The sequence below is a fragment of the Antechinus flavipes genome, chromosome 4 (genome assembly GCF_016432865.1).
Source record: "Antechinus flavipes isolate AdamAnt ecotype Samford, QLD, Australia chromosome 4, AdamAnt_v2, whole genome shotgun sequence".
In the NCBI taxonomy this organism is placed as follows: Eukaryota; Metazoa; Chordata; class Mammalia; order Dasyuromorphia; family Dasyuridae; genus Antechinus; species Antechinus flavipes.
The window spans coordinates 364,878,224-364,899,224 of record NC_067401.1 but is presented as its reverse complement, the minus strand read 5'-3'; the positions used below and the strand labels follow the sequence as shown (position 1 = coordinate 364,899,224).

Sequence of the window (21,001 nt, the reverse complement as noted above, 5' to 3'; positions counted from 1 at the left end):
GGACATAAATCTAACAAAGTTGAGCAATCAAATAATAAAAACCAGGAGAAGTGTCATGAAGAGCCACGGTGAAGGAGATGGCCACTACTATATCATACTGCAGAGAGAGCTTAAGAAAAAGGAGGATATAGGATTCAGCAATTAATATAGTGTTGGTAGCTTTGAAAAAGACCCTACCAGGTTCATCTCTATCACATTTTCATCTCTCCCTCTAAGGCAAACATAACCAGTATCTACTTAATAACTTTGGGGATTAAGTATTAGGCTGAAACAATGTAAAAGTGTTGAATTTGGAGTCAGGAAGACTTGTATCCAAATCCCACCTCTCACATTTACTTGCTGTGTACCCATAGGCATGTCACTTAACTTATCTGAGCTTCAGTTTCCATAAAATGGGAATATCATATTATTTATCTCACAAAGTTGTGAGTTTGAAATGTAAATATGATTGCAGGTCCCTTAGCTAATCTTAAAGTAGTAGAATAAAACTCTGGTTTTTACTTATATCACATTTAACAGCATTTTAAAAGATAAATAGTAAGATGTCTAGCATCATGCCTGAGTGGGGAGAGCTTTTCTAATTATAACTATATGTTATCCTAGAATGTTTCCAAAATATTTGTATTTGAAGTCTATTGATTAGAGGTCCTTAAATCTTTTTTTGTACTGTGAATCCTTCTGACTACCTGCTGAAACTTAAAAACCTTTTCTTAGAATTATGTTTTTAAATTCATAAAGTAAAATACATGGCATTACAAAGAAAATCAATTATATTGAAATCAAAATATTTTAAAAAGAAATTCATAGACTTCAAATTAAGAACTGCTGCTGATATTGTTAATAAGGACATTTCCTAAAATGTTATCAGGCTTAAATGAAATGATAAACATCCTCCAAAAGTACATTTATAGCATATAATGCAAAATTTTAACTCTTCCAGGACATTCTCAGCTCCTAATACATTTAGTGCCTTTTTTGGTTTTCAAGGAATTTCCCATACAGAACAGTAGTGAAATTCATATCAGAAGGACTTAAATTTTTGAAAATTTGAGCTTTGGAACAAGTGTATAGAATTGCTTTCAACTGTAAACTTTTTTTTTTCTAATTTTCAGGCTAACAAAACCATAGACATCTCACAGCCCTCATTTCCTATAATAAGGTTCCTTTCAGGCTGATAACTTTACCCATATAATTTAATTCAAAACATTTTAAACAAATATCTTTCTCTGCATATTGGTCTAATATGTCTAATAAGTTGATGTGTACATTATGTGAAAATTTTTATGCATTTCATAAGTAATAGAAGGAGTTTGGCTAGTTTGATACGTTTTTGCAGTTGGTGGCATTTAGAAATTATTTAAATTGTTCGATGTCTTTAAAATGTATCTAGTACTTTAAAGTTCATAAAGAAAAGCACTTTGCCTCACAATAGCCTTATAATATAGCTTTCTCATTTCTCCTTTCACCTATACTGTATACAGTATTTCTAAACTCCAAAGTTGAAACTGTTTCTTTCTCACAGAATTACATTAAGAACTTAATTACGATGAACAAATTGAGTCATTTTTTTTTAAAGCAGAAACAGTTTCACCAGGGAAGTGTTTCATTATATCAGTAAGAGGTGCTGAAGTTGTAACAAAAATTTTTTCCAGATAAATATTAGGAAAACAACATTATAAAAAGGAAAGATTTACCAGTAGACCCTGGATTTTTATTACACAGTTCCAGATTCCAAGGGAGCAACTCACATATGCATTTAGTTCTTGTCACCTTATGAGTAGCAAAGACTTAACCTTTTTCCAACTTGTTATGTGGAAAACTGTATTCCTTTTATGTATTTCCTCTTTCTGGGGAACATACAGGAGAAAGTCACAAGAGGTTTTCATCTCCCAACGCATCTCTTTGGATTCTTCTGCTGCTTTTACCAGACAAGTGCAGACAAATGTTTTAGTCCCCTCACTGTGATTAAAATATTGTATCTCTCCATGATATAATTAAGAATTGTCCAACCCTTGTTTATAATAGATCACGTATATTTAAATTTAATATGAAAAATGCCCTTTGTAAATTTAGCTTGTTTTCAACTATTTTCCATTTAGTTTATTTTTTATACTTGTGATAGTCACAAAAGTTATTCCCTTAGGCAAATGTGAGATTAAGACCCATTCAATTTTGTTTCAATTGTTCTTGTGTATTTTTTAATGAATTGATTGATTATAGTCACTAAATATAATGAATGAACAATGTCATAAGATAAATTTTAGTAGTTCTTATATTCAAATACCAGTTTTAAGTTGACTATATTATTCTAAAGTACAGTAAAATCATGTTTAACTTAATACTGAGAGAATTAAATGTTTTCATTAGTTGAATTTTTTTAATTAACTGGAGATTAAATAGAAAATCCCTTCTTGTTAAAAATATTTCTAAAATATATTAGCATCTTTTTGATCTTCATAAATAAGTTATAGTAAACATCTTTTACTAACTGAGAATTTTGAATTGCTATAAGATCATGATTATGAACATCCTTTTTCATGATAGTGTTTTCTGGAGTTAGGAAAAGGATGGGGATTAGCAGACTAAGATCCATGTACCATAGAGGGCCTAAAGAAGATTTGGACATGACATTCAGAATTGGAAATTGTACAGTGAAACCCATGTGGGTTTATACATGGCAGAGAGATAACTGCCTCCTAGTCACCCCCCCCCCCCTTTTATTTCATCCCAGAACCTCCAGCTGCCTGTAATTGACTTGTTTCATTGCCATGAGAATGAGGTTTAGGATTAAGATATTTCCTATAAGATGTTGATGAACTTTGTGAAGCATATACTCATTGGAATCACTTCCCTGGGGTACTGACTTATCTAACAATTCCATTCTCCCACAAAGACATTCAGAAAAAGTAATGATTGATAGATAAGAGCCATATGCTCAAAGAAGAATTATTGGCACAGCATACCCTGTTTACCCCCAATCTCAAAGATTGGTAACTCCTGGTGTAAGAGATTGAAATGAATTTGTGACCCCAAGATAAATCCTAGAATTTGTTTTTTGGACCTATGCCCTAATATGAATGTATTTTCTTATCAATTACTTTTTCACTCTTAAAAACTAAATAGTTGATTTAAAGTTTACTGTACTTTTTCCCCAATATAATTTATAGTTTATGTATAATTTTAGTTTCTCACAATTTAATTAAAATTGAAAAACTAAATCTTTTTTCCTTATAGAACAATGTTTTTCCTGGAAGTGGTATGACAAGAAGGAACACCTACGTTTGTGAAAGAACCACAGATCGCTATTCTGCAATACAGAATGGGAAAGACAGCAGGTAAGAAGTAATTTGAGTTGTGATATAATGTAGAAAATTTGATGTTGAACTAGTTTTATCCCTAGAACTCTGTGAGAAGCATAAGACAAAATGGACACTGAGAATTAACCTAACTTGGTTGACTAGATTCCATGATGGGGAGAAAAGCTCATAATGATTTATTTATGGTATAGCAGTTGGTGGTAAATTATTTCCATAGTCATAGTATTATAGATTTCGAGCTGAAAGATCCCTTTAAGATGATCTAGTCCCATCTAGTTCATTTTTTAAATTGAGGATCTGGATCCTGGAGAAATAACATTTCTTATTCAAGGTCACACAGAATAAAGTAGTAGAACCAGGATTCAAATTTAGTATATCCCACCCCATCCCCCAACTGTGTAACACCTTTAACTATTTCTTTAGATTTTTCTCTTCCTTCCACAGTAATCCCTTCTATCCTTTTTTCCCTCTTGATCCATTATTTTCTCCTTCAACTCTTCTTGCTTGAAATTGTTCTTCTTTCTCATTCTCTCTTCAATTGCATTTTTCTCTTCCTTTCTGCTTTTCCTTCTCAGAACTCATTTAAAATTAGTCATTCCTTTCTAAGCTAGAAAGAAAATATAAAATATAAAAAAAACTTTCTTAGTCACTTGTCCCAAAAAATGTTAATATGTTTCCATGTTAGAAAGAACCAAATCCTTATAGGAAGCTTAGAGAAATATTTTTATCTCCTTTTTAAAAAATAAGAAATTTATTTATTAAATAATAGAAAAACAAGGTAAAGCGAAGTAAATAATTGTTAGACCCTAAAACCCGTGCCATTTTTTATTGCTTATTTAAAATGTTGGCTTTGTGAATAAAATCTTAGATAACTTTTTTATATATATTTCAAATCACAGCATTGTAGAATATAGAATAATTTGAAAGATGTTGTTTTTCATTATTTTCCTTGTTGAATGAGAATGAAAGAATTTAAGTTTTCAATAATGAGTACAAATGCTAAGGGTTTTACTTTTTATTTACATAAAAGTTGACAAAAGTTCATTTGCCAATCCTTGTCTTCAACATTAGTAAAATAGTAATTTCTTTTTATCAATTAGTTATAATTAGCAGTAATTTAAAAACCCAACAGCTGTTTGGTTGTTTTTTAATAATAAGGTGTAATTTTAAAATCCAGCTACTAGAGTTGGTTTTGTTTTTTTGGAGGGGGGACATGTTGGGGCATGTGACATAAATTATAAAAAACATTTTTGTTACTAGAAGAGCCTTGCACTCAGAATCATAAGACTCACATCAACATCCGTCACCACTTGGCAACTTTATTTCAGCTTTCTAGGTCTCAGTTTTCCGAATTGTAAAACAAGATCAGATTAAGGGATCCCCTAGGGTCCCTTCCAGTTCTGAAATTTTAAAATTCTATGAACACTTATCAGTGCAATCTAAAAGGACCATTAGGCCAAATCTAATGAAATTCTGTTTACTCTGCTACATTGAATTAATGGCATTTCTAAATGTTTTCCATATTTCAACTTCTTTTCCTATTAATTGGAAATAAAATATATCATGAACTCCTTGAAAATTGGAACAATGTCATGTGTTTCTTTTTATTTCCTTTTTCCCTAACTTCTTCTTTCCTACCTTTCTCCCAACCTCCACTCTCTCCCCTACCCCCCCAGCTCAGCACAGTACTTTAGCACAGTGCTTTGCATCCTTCTGTAGTTTCATAGATAGTCTTCTGGACCCCCCTTAACCAAGAAAGTCATCACTCAAAAACTCAAGTGGTGATCAGTCTGTCATTAGGCTAGTATGCAAAGACTTTCCCTATTTTCTTCAGAGGTGACCCAGGGACTCTATGATGAAACATCAGAAGAATTTTATAGTGGAGTCTATACCTAAGTATTGGGTACATTCAAGAATTATCCTCAATCCTCATTGTTCCCATAAAGAAGGACTTTGCTCCTCTCTGCATGAGATTTTCCTATATAATGAGGATTTAAAAAAAAAAAATCCTCCTATCTTCTTTACTGATTATGGCCTGGCTCAGGTTCTGACAATGTCTCTTTAAAATGCGCTTAATAAGCTTAACTCCTGTGATAAATTGTGAAGCCTTGATATTATCCTCAGTTTCCCTATTAAAATGGCTTATTTTTAATTAAAAATGGCTGATTCAGATTTAAAAGGATTTCAATAGTTATCTGGTCTGATTTCTACTTTAAAAAGAGGCATTTCTATAATGTATCTAGCAAGAATCATCTGGCCTTTGCTTAAAGGCCATTAATGAGAGAGAATCCTTCATCATGTGATGGAACCTATTCCAGTTTTGAATAGCATTGGTTATTAGGAATTTTTTTTTTATTTCAAGTCTAATTTTCCTCTTGTATCTTCCACCCATTACTCCTAGTTCTGCTATCCAAAACCAAGCAAAACAATTGGTCCACAACCATGTGTCAAGTACCTTCTGTATGCCAGTCATTGCCCTAAATGCTCTTTCTCCAAGACATTCTTTAAATATTTAAAGACCCCTGTATGGCCCTTCAAATCTTCTCCAGTCTAAATATTCCCCACTTTGTACATCTCTTCTTCATATGATATAAAGAAACCCTTCTATTGCCTTCCTGGAGACATTTTGAGGTACTCATAAGTTTGAAGGACTAGTCCTACTCTATTGGACTCCACAAAGTAAGGCAAGTTGAAGAACAGATCGCTGGAAGATCCAATACGCTTCAATTCACTGAGGTCTAACTCAGTAGATCTATATTACAGACATGCTACTACCATAAAGTGCATTAGCTTGGATTAAATAAAGCATTTATTAAGCCTTAATTTATGAAATATATAGTTCTAGGTGGTGTTGCAGGCTTTCTTTCAAATATCCTAATCCACACAGTCCAACATATCAGCTCTTCTCTGTTTTCTTATGTCTCTGTTCTCCCTTCTAAAAGCCAAATTCTAGAGTATATCTCAAGTACCTGAAGCTGAGATTTGTTGATTTGCCCAATCATGGGGTTAGTACTGTGATTGTCTAAGATGAGAATCAAAAATCTTCCTGACTCCAAATCTTTAGGAGGCTGGTGGGAGTCTTTAATGTTATTAAATTCCCTGTACTGTGTCAGACACTTAATTTTTAAGTTCATATAATGATTAGGAGTTATATCAGTTCTTTTACTTCCCAGTTTTAGGACTTCAATCATGCCATTTCACCTATCCAAGCCACAGTTTTTTGTATCTATATAATATGAGAATTAGGAGAGCAGGGACTTGATCTCTAAGAATATTTTCCATTATAATAATATCATTTAATTGATAATTAGTGAAAGTGTATTGATATTTATTACTAAAAACCTTGTTTTTGTTATTTTGTTATTAATAAGCACAATGACAACATATCCTAAATTTAGAGTCTTAGGAAGAAAAAAAAGTCTTTGATCCATTACTTCATCCTTAAATTATTTTTGAATCTCTTGAAAAGAAACTTCATAACCTACTCAAGCACTTTTCCATGGAAACTGGTGACAAAAATTATGCAGCATGCTTTTAGCTGGAACAACATTAATTATGTTGTATTAGTCATAAGTAATTGTGATATCTCTAAAGTGTTTAATTTTTTTATTCAATTTTGTTTATCTATAGAAATCTCTTTTTTAGTCAAAGCGAATTTCATTATGTTTTCCTTTTCATATTTCCTTGGCTTTCCTGATGACTTATGCTATGTTCAAAGTCTGACAGAAATGTCTGCAAGTAGCACATCTTCTGCAAGCTCTGCCATCACTGCTGTTCCATCCACACGACCTCGACACCAGAAGTCTATGTCTGCCTCTGGCCACCCTATAAAAGTCACATTGCCAACCATCAAAGATGGCACTGATTATCGACCAGGGTAATGTACTGCATGTATCCTGTTTCCTTTGTTTTATGAAGTATAGAGTACAGGAGTATCCGGGATATCATTAGTGTTTTGCCACTTACTGCTTAGGCAAGGTTGTTATTCTTTTTACTCCTCAGATCTTTATTCTACAAAAATAAGAGGAAGGGAGAATTGTGCTCCACACCCCCTCAGATATCTAGTTCTAAAACTCTATGGCCCAATATTGTTTCTGTGCCCAGTTTTTTTTTTTTTTTTTTTAAGAATGTTATTTCTATATCTTTTAAGCATTTTAATCATTTGGTATTAAGTTAGTTAACACATAGTCATTTGATGTTTTTTCATTAAGGTCTAAATTTATCATGAGTAGTTTATTTAAAATTAAGGAGTTTAGAGTTTGTTGTTTTTTAGCTCTACAGAGATTTAATTAAGATAATCTAATAATATATGTCATGAATTTAGCACTTCTGCTGAAAAGTTTATGCCTTATATGTATTTTACAAAATAAGAGTACTGTAATTGAATATTCTGAGCTTCACCTTTTCTTATGTATTCTCATGCATTCAAAAGATAAATCATTTTAAAAGTTCTAAAAATTCAATCACCTCTGACTATAAAGACAATCCATAATTTACATCTCTAATAAGAAGAGTAAATTAATGCCAAAAAGAAGCTCTGCAAATTTTCCTTTCAAGTTTGACTTCTGTATGAACCATTTTTCGTGTCAACCTCAATAGCATCTTAATTTTTCCCAGCAGTACAACTCAGAGAGTTCCTGCTGCTTCCCCATCTGCTCATAGTATTAGTGCTACTACACCAGACCGAACTCGCTTTCCTCGTGGGAGTTCAAGTCGAAGTACTTTTCATGGTGAACAGCTCCGAGAACGACGTAATGCTACTTATAATGGACCACCTGCTTCACCATCACATGAAACTGGTGCATTTTCACATGCCAGAAGGGGAACATCAACTGGTATAATAAGCAAAATAACTTCCAAGTTTGTTCGCAGGTCAGTATCAGTATACTGTTATAATTATGTTTACAGATTTAGTATAGGGAATCAAATACAAATAAACTTTTCTCAACAGAACTTATATAGCACAGTTACTTTTCACAGGAATATTATGATGCTAGTCTTTTGTAGAAAGTTTTTTAAATAGAATTTTGAGCATAAAAGAAATCCTTCAAATGTAAATGAAATAAAGCTATTTAAAGACAAAAATATTTTTAAACTGTAGAAAATTATACAATAAAGAAAATGTCTAACAAATAGAAATATGGCATAGATGTATAATTCTTACCTGTGTTTTAACAAGGTAGCACTATCACAAAAGACTATTGAAAATGTACACTTAGCATAATTTTTTTAAAAATAAAATATTTCAGTTGTTTTTAGTTTCCCTTCAATCTTCCATTGTCTACTTCCATGATTATTATTCAAGATAATTTTATAAATCTGTTTTTCTTATGTCTTTAAAATTATGTTATTATGTTTTCCACAAATAATTGTGAGATTTCTCTTGTCATTTTTCTCTGTGTATAAAAATTCTGTAATAGGAATCAGAAAAATTATAGGTAGAGTGAAAGTGCATCATAAAAAGTAGATACAGTAATTAAAAACCTTTACCATTCATTTAAAATGGTAAAAATTGCTTTTCCTATAAAATGGAACAACTATACTGAATATTTTAATTATAAAAGGGACTCCAGCATACTATAAATATACATATAACACTACAGGACATAATCACTGAGTCATAAGTTTTTTCTAACAAAATTATTGTGCTAGTTATAATATCAACATTAAATTTTAATTAGCTTAGTTTAGCTTGCCACCTTATGCTTTAGAAGGGCTTTGGAAGAGGATTGATTGTAGTAGCCTCTATTCTTTTAAGTTTTGTGTAGGAAAGTTGGGACTGAAGCTTTTCCTCTCCTAATCTCTACCCTACATAATTAAATTCCTTATAGCAAGCACAGGTATATTCACAATCATTCCATTTACTTAGAACATGCTTAAATTTGAAATCATGCTTTTCAAAAATAATTGTGAGACGTAGTCATTATAGTTTAGAGAGTTAAGTGGTCTCTTGAATCTGGCCCTCTGGTCTTCTTCCCATCCTTTGCCCCCTTGACATACTCTGACAAATAGTTAACTGTGCACAAGTGAATTTGGATGGTAAAAGAAGCCATGAAAGAACAGTTAAAGGAATGTATGGAAGGAAGACAGGATGAGATAGTTATATTCCTTAGCCTTGATCTGATTTTGGAGATTTTTATGGATAGTGTCAACATTAATCTGTGGTCTTTTTTATACCAGTTTACTAATCTAGAAAATGAGGAAATCCAACTGGGTGATTTCCAATACTCCTTCAAGTCCTTAAAATTCTGTAGTCATATCCAGTGCACATCTAGGCCCAAGAGTCAAACACGCCAGCAAGACATTCTTCATCCCTTCCCAATATTCCCTGGGTCTGACCACTGGGTAAAGAAATCAGTATGTGGAGTGAGAATGAAAGTGCCCAAAGAACCATATAAGTATAACTGTAAGCATCCATTTACAAAAATTTAGGTTTCACCCCCCAAAAAAAGGGAAAAAAATCCTCTTTCTCCCTCCCTTCCTCCTTTCCTTCTTCTCTCTTCCCCTTCCATTGATTTCTTTATTCAATTGAGTCTTTATTAAGTATCTAATATCTGTCAGGCATTGTGTTAGACTATATAAAGACCAAAATACCCATTTCTTTTAAGGAGCTTATATTCTATTGGGAAAAAGTAGTACTTGTACATGGAATATTAAATACAAACTATATGCAAAGAAATTTTCAGGTGAAAGGACACAAATCTTAATGAGAAGAGCAATTTTTGAAATTATACAACAGATTAAAAAACAATTCCTGATTGTACACTAGGCACTGTGCAATACATTTTTTATATATTTTTATATTTATATATTTTATATTTTTATATAACAATGACTTTTATCACAGGCAGCATGGAGTAAGCAAAGATTCATTAGACTTCAGGAGTCTAGAGACTTGCATGTCTCTGCCATTAATTCTTTATATGACTTGGAGCATATTGCATAATCTTTCTGGACCTTATTTTCCTTATCTTTCATATGAGGAAGTCTTTTATAGACTTTTAAAATTCTCTGTACTTTTTCTTTTAATAGTAATTCTTAAAGTATTTAAGTTTTTGCTTACTAAGATACACTTAAGTATTAAAATTAAATAGTTTCTTTTAAAAGAACTTTCATAAGTATTATTCTAGGGAATTGTTTGAGGGGGGTTGTAAAGGATAGGGAGGTTTTTTTTTTTTATTCAGTCTTCTTTAAAGTGTCATTTCCATTCCTTTAATATAACAAATTAAAAGTATTTACCTGGTTCCCAACCTTTTATATGTATTTCAAGTTAAAAGATAGATTTTCAAAATTTTGTAGTTACCCAGTTGGCATGAAATTAGTGTGATTCATTGAAATCACAATGAAGCTTACAAGAGAAACAATATCAAGATGAATATAAATAGTTGTCAACTCTTGTCAGTTCTGCCTCCATAACATCTCTTGCATATATAAGCTTGTCTGCAGATACATAGCCACTATCCTATCCTCAGGCCTTCTTCACTTCTCTCCTAGAGGTTTTCTAAGCATTCTAAGAGGATTCCTTGCTTCTGATTTTTTCTTCCTTCTAATTTATACTCTTCCCAGATGCCAAAATAATATTCTTAAAGCTCAAGCCTAATCAAGCATCTTCAGTAATTCTTTATTATGTCATATGATAAAGTGCAAGCTCATCATCTTGGTGTATTTTAAAAAAAAAAAAAAAAACCTTTCTAATTTAACTCTAGCTTACTTCACAGATTTATTTCATGTCACCTGCCTTTACCATTCCTTGTTCCAGTTAGGCTGGACCACCTGCTCCTTCCCTCGTTTGTCATTCCATCTTCCACCTCTGCAAAGCCTATCTTGAATGCCCTTCCTCTCCTCTTCCTCCTTTGCTTAGGCTCAAGACAAGTTTCACCTTCTATAAGAAGTCTTTTGTGGTCCTCCAAATTGTTAGTGTTTTCTCCCTCTTCAAAACATATTGTATTTCTTTTTCTTTATGTCTTTGTACATCCTTTTCACATCCAGTAAAAGATAAGCTACTTGAGGGCAGAGACTAGTTTTTATTTTGGTTTTGTGTTCTGAATACTTAATACTATATCTTGCCCATAATAGGCCTATAAATGTATTTATTGTATAGAATTGGTTTACATTTAGGTCTGGAACTACCACAGTGTCTTCTGTGAGCTTCAGGACTATAATGCACTAAAGAATTCATTCATCTCTTATTCCTTCAACAGTTTCAGATTGTAATCCATCCATACCTTTTCATCGTAAGCCATACTCATCTATTCCTGACTCCCTCCTTTTTTTTCCCCAATAAAAGGATTCCATAAAATATGTTGAGTACATTATTACAAATCTCAGCATTACTTGGATTCCCCAGAGAGTATTCAGGTTTTTGTTAATTATTGTTCACTATCATTAAATGACAATTTCTCTCTTTCAAATCATATATCTATTTAGGATCTTTAACATCACTTTTCTCATGCATTTTATCATTGGTATTAGTTTATGGACACACCAAGTATCTCTCCATTGCCTACTTTGGGTGACCTGTAATTTCTAAAGATTGGTGTTTTTTTAACAGGAGAAACTTAATTGAAAGTATTATACAATTTCTCAAATGCAGTCTAACTTCATGTTTTATACTAGACTTAATTTATTGTCCATCTACTGCATTTTTCTAAAATATATATTCCAGGGGCAGCTAAGTGGCACAGTAGACAGAGTACCAGCCCTGAAGTCAGGAGGACTTGAGTTCAAATCTGGTCTCAGATTTCAACACTTCCTAACTGTGTGACTCTGGGCAAGTCACTTAACCCCAATTGCCTCAGCAAAAATAAAATAAACTATATATTCCAACATTTTCCATCCAATTGCATATTATAGTCTAAAAAGGAATTCTTCATCCACTTTTTTTTTCTCCCTACGTGGTTAAGTTAAGCTGAATTACTTTGCATTATTATGAATTTCATTCAGGAGACTCTGGGACTTGATGCAATAATCATAATAGCATCTACAAACAGAAGCATCAGGAAGACCTTACGATCTCTAAGGACCACCTTTTTCTTTTGTACTCTGTTTCTGTACTCTAATTATCCCCCTTTTCAGTAGCAAACACCCTTTTAAGTCTATGTCTCCTTGTTTTATGCCTCACTTATTACTAATAATCAGAGGGTTTTCTGTCTTAGATCCTATCATCTATCAAAAATCATGTAAAATCTTAACATTTCCCTGGAAGACACCTTGTTGAAGAAGAGCCATTAAAGCTATATTTTGCTTATATAACATTTGCATATTTATAGTCGACTAACAAACACAATGGCATCTTATGTTCTGTATGTTTTTATAAAGACAATTTTCTCTTGTGTAGCATTTTGATAGTTTGAAGTTGCAGCTCAATGTTATACTAGTAAAGGTAATACTAAAAATTGGTGCTGAAATTTTAGTGCAAGAATAGACTTCTACTCATCTTGCGTCACTGACATTATTGAACACAATTAATTGATCTTTCACATTTGTACTACTTAAGAATATTCACCTGGCTAATTAATGATATTACTATGAATTAGACTCTCTCAGTGTGAAGCATGCATGTATTCATGCATCTTCTGTAATTCTCTGTATCCCGTTTTATTCTCAGATTTTCAATCCTTCATACTCCTTTGGCTCTCCCTACCTCTCTTGTTCCTAGGCTTCCTTTCTTTTCTCATTCCTTAAATCTGAAGAAATTAATTCACACAAAAACTTCTATGTGACCAACAGAAATAGACGATACTCAGTTGCCAGGCCCAATTTTTAGTACCACTTGAAAACTAAGGAAGTTTTTACAAACTTTGAGAACCAATAAAGTTAAAGTACTTAGTGAGAAGTCAGATTTCTGAGGAAAAGTTAATGAAATTTGAAAGACTGGGAAGGGAAAAGAGAAAAATTAACTTAAATTACTATCTATCTTCAAATAGATGATCATTTCAGGGATTGTACCAGCCAGTGGAACATCATGACAGACAGTACAAAAGAAAATAATGTTAAACTTCAGGTTAAAGGTTTACTTGTGTATGAGGCAGTTATAGAATGATTATCTCTAGAAATCTTTCTAAAAACTTAACAAATTTACTTAATTCTAAAACTATCACTTGGTAGTTGATAATATGACAACTAATAAATTTCTCTAGCTTTTTGATTGAATAATACAGTATACTATGATTAACATATAAACTAAGAAGTTCAATGTATCATCTATATCAGCATTAGCTTTTTAAAAAAAAAGAGAGAGAAAGAAAGAAAAGAAAAAAGCCCTTAAAATGATATTGGGCTCAAGTCCTGACAGCTGAACTCTCTTTTTCCCCAATTCCCATGTGTAATTCATGAACCAAGTTTTTTCCTAGCCCCTTCCCTACATATCATGACTATTCAAAGCAGCTATTTGATAGAATAAATCCCAATCCTTACTCCTAGCACCTAAAGGGAAAAAAATATTCTGTCCAAGGCTGTTTTGAATAGGTATGGATGAGAGAGTAGGATTTGAAAGATGATCTACTGCCTCTAAACTTCCTCCCCAAAATTATTATTGTATAAAACTTGAGTTATGCACAAATATTCAGATCTTTCTTTCAACCATTAGACTTGTATTCCTTTATTTTTATTAAGTCAACTTACCCATGAATCAAAATGTTTACAGATCTTTACTTATCACTACAAGAGCATTTTTATATTAAGATAAAGCACCAACTGAATTTGAAATTCAGAATTTCAATTGACCATTTGTTTATAATTCCACTACATATCATCTAGCAGTAGGTTAAATATGTCTTAAATACATATACATCCATGTGCATATACATACATATATACCTCTTTCAGTGAAATCAATTTAAGGTATGTAAAGTGCTGTTATGGTAAAATAAATTCAACTTTTTATATGCTTATTCATTATCCATTTGATGTATATTTCTAGCAGATCATTTAAAATGTGTATAATGAATTTTGAGTGAAATTCTAATATTTTTATTGCTTTTAAAAGAATGGTATTTATATGTGGTATGTTGAGAGATATGTGTGTGTATATATATGCATATATATTTATACACGCATAAAAAGCTTTTCTCAAAATACAAAGATAATTCAATCATATTATGAGACCTAATTTCTCAATTGAGCAACTACTAGAATTATATTTCATAAATTTGTTAATTAAACAAAAAAAATTGGTTTTGCCATATATCTTGGTTGGACAACTGGAAAATAATATATATGAACTGGTTTCACTGTAACAACTTTAATCATTGATAAATACCCAGTAGATGCTCAATAAATGTTAGTTATTGATTGGTATGATGAAGTAAAATGGAAACTTAATATCAGGTTGATAATGATGAACAAGTGTAAAAGCTAACATCATTTTAGATGTAGGATTTCTGGATTTATTTTTTCACTTTTATCATTGAATTTCCACCTTAACTTTGTTTTGAGGGATCCAAGTGAAGGCGAAGCCAGTGGCAGAACTGACACCTCAAGGTGAGGAGCCACTATTAATTAATACTTCGCTGCCAGGACTCTGCATATGAAAACGTGATTTCTGAAATATTTAATAGAAGCTCTTAAGATGAAACTTTAAAAACCAATGGGCTAGATATTGTTTTGTATATTTAAAAGTTTATGTTTGGGTGGGGTTTTCTTTGTCCCTCAGAAGTCTGTGAAAAAAAGTTATTTTGTCTTGAAGTGTATACTTTATAAAGAAGCAGCATTTCTGTATTCTAAAATATTCATTGAAAAAATAAACTCATTTGATTCTTATTAAACTCTTAATTATTTTTCTTATATTAAAAGTAATATAATTAAAATTAATATAAGTCAGATCAAACAGAGAATAAAACTTATAACATCCAAACATCTAAAAGAAGCAAATATATAAGGAACTGTAATGTTAGTAATCAATTCCAGATGGGTGTAAAGCTTGCCAGAGTGCTTAGGCTCAAGGACCCTCAGCACATAAAATTTTGATGGTGGCATTTTTACCATGTATCAGCATTGGTAATTAAATCTTAAACCCTTGACAAGTAGTTTGACATCAAGCTATATTTGACCAGCTGAACATACATCTTGGATTTTTACTACATTTAAAGTGATTACTAGAAACAAAAACTAATGAATTTTGAACCTGCTTTTTAAGCATTGCCCCCAAAGTAGACCTTCTTTAAAAAGTATACTAGTTTTGTATTTTAATTACTGAAGTTACAATACTGGCCTTCTATTGAGCTTTCCTATATATGCTCTTAGATACCTCAGCCCATTGTGGATAGAGGGCAAGGGTAGAATGGGGGAAAAGAAAGAAATTTGTTTGCCTTTGTTTCGCCTATTAAATAAACATGGAGCAGTTGGGTTTTCATCCTCTCTTGTCCTCTGTGCTATTAAGGTTACCCCACCTCCCACCCCAGTTCTAAAGCATCTCACTAGGCATTGCTACTATTAATTTGACTTTTTTTATAACGATGTGGTCACATAGTGTGCAAAATACATGTTTTGTATTTTTTCCTTAGGATATACAACAATTAGTTTTGCTTTTTCCGCTATGAGTAATGTTTCTGTTAGAAAAACAAGAATATTGTTCTATTTGCTATTTTAGGGAAAGAATTTATTATAGTTTAAGTATTTCTGTACAGCAGAAATCTGTGATTTACTTCTTTAGAAGTGGTTCAGCACAGAGAAAAGGCTGCCTTTATGTACCAGCTCTAAGCTGATAAACTGTGTAACCATGAACAAGTCTTTTAACCTTGTAACCTCACTCTCTCCTAGGAAATGGTAGTATTAATAATAATACTGGTGGTGGCAATTTGCTCTACTCACTACCTTCTATTTGTGAGGTTATGATTTGTTCTTGCAAATATTAAGGTTTGACATATATTTGAGTAATTGTAAATTTTATAGGTTCATGATAAGTAGTAAAGAGAGGACTGAAAAAATCAGCTTCCATGATTATTTAACATTCTTTGAATAATTATCCACTTTATATTTTCTCTTTATTTTCATCAAATTTACATAAGTGACAGAGCATTAGTATCTCAGAGGTCTTGAAATATGGTACTAGTACATATTATTAAAATGAAGATGTTTTTCAAGTGATATTATTTTTCTTCAAGCCATGTTCTTGACATAAGAGAATAGCTGAAAAGTTAAAATCCCAACAACTCTATTTTGATATCTTGTTTTTCATCAATCTAATTACCAAGCTTTCTACATCACAAAAATTTCATATATATATGAAAATTACTTTGGAACCTTTCAGTAATCTGAAATATATATTTTACTTTTATATTGTTTATAGAAGACAAATATATTTCAGAATTCAATGAGATAGCTGTAGTTTGATCTGTTTTGCCACTCCACATTGCCTGTGATTATCCACCAGGTTCCATTCATCTTCCTTCTTCCTCTACCCACAAATAGAACAAAACAAAACATTAATTGGGGAAAAGAAAAACATAATGCACCTTCTAAAATCATTTTCATACATATAGAATATTCTTCCCCCCCATTTTATGTATGTGTGTAAAATTAATTTCATTTCTATAGATTATACATGCATACACATAGACATACAGATACATGTATGTATAAACATACAAAGAAAATGGAGAAGGAAATGAAATGTGTCCCCTTCAACTTCTCTTTTTTTGAGTATAGTTAATATTTTAGAATAGTATCCCATAAATTCATTCTTTTGGTAATATGTACTCTTTGAAAAATCTTTCAGATGTTAATTTAAGTCAATAGAATATTGGGTTCAAGTAGGTATGCCTTCATGGTGTTATGTTAGCTTACCTGTAGTTTATATCATCTGTATTGTGCAGAGTTTTGTTAAATGTGGAAACTTAGGAACATTTTTTGTGTGTTAATTTCATTGTTGGATGGGCTTTTTTTTTTTTCATCTTTTTTTTCCCCCTCACAGAAGTACTTCTGGGGAACCAAAAGAAAGAGAAAAAGAGGATAGTAAAGATTCCAAGCCACGTTCTTTGCGGTTTACTTGGAGCATGAAGACCACTAGTTCCATGGACCCAAATGATATGATGAGAGAGATCCGAAAAGTGTTGGATGCAAATAACTGTGATTATGAACAAAAAGAAAAGTTTTTGCTCTTCTGTGTACACGGAGATGCCAGACAAGATAGTCTTGTTCAGTGGGAGATGGAAGTCTGCAAGTTGCCTCGCTTGTCACTTAATGGGGTCCGCTTCAAAAGAATATCTGGAACTTCTATTGCATTTAAGAACATTGCATCCAAAATCGCAAATGAGCTTAAACTATAAAGAAAACTACATTTACAGGATCAGGGAAGATGCATACATGACCTACAATTTGTGAATGTACTGATAATGCCTAATGTGATTGGCCTGTGAAACTCCCCCTGTAGAAAATACCCTTATTGCAATAAGGTTATACATAGTTATGAACTGTAAAATTAAAGTCAGTATGAATTATATTAAATAACTGTAGCTAAGAACATTATGTTCACTTGTACAGGTAAGTAAATTGAGTATTCTGTTCCTTTTATGTTCATAGAATTGTATAATAAAAAAAGATAATTGCTTAAAAAAAGATCTTGTATAGTTGTCTAGATTTCTGCACAGAAATATATGTTTGATGCTTTGAGTTGAAATTGTTATTTACATTTTGGTGAGTTTTTAAAATTCTTACCTCCATCATGCATTTTTGGAAATCGTGTCCAGAATTAAAGTGCACAAAAATAGTCTTTACAATTGTAGCATGAATTTTTTTTTTAATAACTTAGAAATCAAATATACATTTAAATCAGCACTTGATGAGTCAGCTTTTGTTGTACACAGAGTTGTACTTGCTTATCTTTGCTCTTATCCTTGTTGTTGAGCAAGGATTAGTTTTAAATTTTTTTTAAAATGTTTACAGTGTTGGCACTTAGAGTTTAAAGAAATAAATAAAAACAAGTTGTAGCTTTGCCTTGGGCTAAGAGGTGCTGGAGAAAAAAATTAAACCTAGGTCGAATTTCTGAACTTTGAAGTGTTTTCTCCTGGCCCACAGAAATGTAGCAGGAAAACTAATAATAATAGATCTCCCCTTTGACTATCATGATGTACAATATGAATTAGGTTCGCTGCCTTCAGAATACTGCAAATAGCAGTTTGTGGAAATGTAATAAATATTGGTACTGTTTCATAGCACAAACTCATTTTTGAAGTGTTGACCAATGCATCAGTTAAGAAATAATGCCACCTCAGGAATTAACTGGCGTTCGGAACGTTTGACTTCTTCTCTATCCATTGTCCACCATTCCCAGTCACCATGATACATGAAATTACCTAAGAGACTTTTGAGCATTGTTTATAACAGTAGATCATTGATTTATGCTTATGTGGTTGTACAATTTATTCCTATGTTTGTGTTTAATATTTTACCCAGTTCCTTGTATTTATTCCACATCACTCTGCCTGTAATGTGCAGCTTCGTAATTGGGCATTTACCTATTTTTTCCTTCATAAATAGTGATATAAACTATGTAAAACCACTAGTACTGGTACATTTTAATATTTGTTATTTTGTACTGAATTAACCTTGGAAGGTTGACTGTGCAATGTTACTTAATGTTGTAATTAATTACTGCAGTATCAAAATATGAGCCCCATCTGCACATGCTAGTAAAATAGAAATTTCATTCAAAATGATAAATTTAAAGAATAATAAAGCTGTGATCAATAATTCTGTAACCCTATCCTGCATTAGAAAGCTGTGAGTGTAGGTGATTCCATGATGGTGTCCTAAGGTGGATTCTCCATGCTGTCCTGTACTGTGATGTAGCTTTCTTCTGTAAAAGTTCTGTTCTAAAATGGACATGTATTTTTTGCCTTAGCAAAGGGTGGTGTTTGGGAAAAGAACTGTAGTCCCTTTTAACCCAGTGTTCATTCAACAAAATCGATGCAAGTCATCTTTATTCACTTTTCACTGGTGCACTCTGAAAATTTACTTGAACAGTTCTCATAATAAAGCACTTGTCTTTTGCTCTTTATCAGAATGTGAATTAACTGTATGAATGCTGTAGAAATGTGTATTACATAGTGGCAAATCTTATTTCATTTCTTCCAGAGTTGATATGTATGATGAGAGGAAAAAGAGAATGGGAAAAAGATGATTTAGTTAATATTTTAAAACATTGTCAATCAAGCACTATGCTAGGCTCTAAAGAAATCAAGTCCAAATCAGTCCAGAAGAAATCTCTGTCAAATCATCCCAGTCTTAGAATATCAATGGTAGTTGAGATCCTGTGAATAGTCAGATTGTGTAGCTATTCAACTCTCTATGAGGCATATGTGCTCAAAATGAAAATTATGATACTGGTTTAGTTTGTGTCCCTTTCTTTTGCATTAGTTATAAAAGAACCGGTGTTCCTCAGATGTCAGTTGGGCCCTGATCCCTTAACCCCAGCAATAGAACAATGATGGAGGGAAAGGAGGATAAGGGTCAGAAATCTCTGGCACATTTTCCAAGGCCTGGCTTCCCCTAGGAATTTCAGAATCTGACTTGTTTAGCCTTCAGGCTAGTGATACCAAATATCTGACAAGTTTTAGTTAATACACAAAAATGCAGAACAGGCCTTTAAACAATCAGGACAACTTTGCTTCCTTTTTATAAGGAATGTCAGGCAGCCCTCTCTGCTGGGTTCCACCTCCTTTCAGCAACTACCAAGGTCCTAGTACAATACCAGTGAAGGAAGAGGTCCAAGTTGCTCCTTGGAATCTGTGTTCCCTGCTATTTATTTGTGCAGCCTTTGGCTCTAGTATTTTAACTGTTGCTAGGCTCTAAAGCTGTAAATTATTTAGTGCCAAAATAAAAACTTCTGTCTATAGCACTATGAGAACAGAAGGGAAAGGCACACGCCATCCAGAGAATTCACCATTCACCATCCAAGGAGGCAAGGACTGACTTCTCTTGATATATACCCACCAGAATGGATAGGGATGCGATAAACCTGTATTTCCATTAATGTAAGGAGCTCTTGGATAAGAAAATAAATAAACAGCTTCTCCAACACAAGTTGGAGTGCTAATCCATGTCAAGATTAAAATGTAATTTGGAAATAATTAACAATGAAAATACATAATATTACACTTTAAAGCTAAAGCCACAGGAATCCTGATGTATGGATTGGTGGCCCCATTTCTATTTCAGTTTGATACCACTGATGGAGGAGGAGGGAGGGAGGGAAAAGAAGGACTGAAAAAGGGGGGGGGGGGGAGGAATACATTTATATAGTTCTACAATGCCAAAGATAGGTGGATAGAATGCTGGGCTTGGAGTTAGGAAGATCTAAGCTCAAATCCAGTCCCTGACACTTCCTAATTGTGTGACCCTGGGCAAGTTATTTAACCCTATTTCATTTGTAAATGAGCTGAAGAAGGAAATGGCAAACCACTCCAGTATTTCTGCCAACAAAACCCCAAATGGGATCGTTCGTGTACGGCTGAACACAACCAAACACACTATGTGCTAGACAATATTCTAAGAACTTTTACAAATACTATATCAATTGTATCCTCACAATAACCTTGTAAGATAAGTGCAATTATCTCCACTCTACAGTTGAGGGAACTGAGGCAGGCAACATTTAAGTAACTTGCCTAGGGTCACACAGAAATGGTATCTGAGGCCAAATATGAACTCTGATCTCCTTCATTTCAGAGCCAGTGCTCTATTCC

General features: G+C 32.6%; 1 protein-coding gene across 5 annotated transcripts in view; it reads left to right on the top strand.

The window, feature by feature from the left end:
• Nucleotides 1-19,314, top strand: part of MARK1 (microtubule affinity regulating kinase 1) — a 147,297-nt gene extending 127,983 nt beyond the window's left edge. For 2 of the 5 annotated variants that reach the window (XM_051998257.1, XM_051998261.1), the window contains 5 exons: nucleotides 3,235-3,335; nucleotides 7,036-7,194; nucleotides 7,935-8,189; nucleotides 14,754-14,798; nucleotides 17,230-19,314. In XM_051998257.1, the coding sequence (XP_051854217.1) occupies nucleotides 3,235-3,335; nucleotides 7,036-7,194; nucleotides 7,935-8,189; nucleotides 14,754-14,798; nucleotides 17,230-17,584 (915 nt within the window). In that variant the 3' untranslated portion in view covers nucleotides 17,585-19,314. The remainder of the gene's footprint in view (nucleotides 1-3,234; nucleotides 3,336-7,035; nucleotides 7,195-7,934; nucleotides 8,190-14,753; nucleotides 14,799-17,229) is intronic. The other 3 variants (XM_051998258.1, XM_051998260.1, XM_051998259.1) reach the window with 3 other exon arrangements.
• Nucleotides 19,315-21,001: the final 1,687 nt, after the last annotated feature.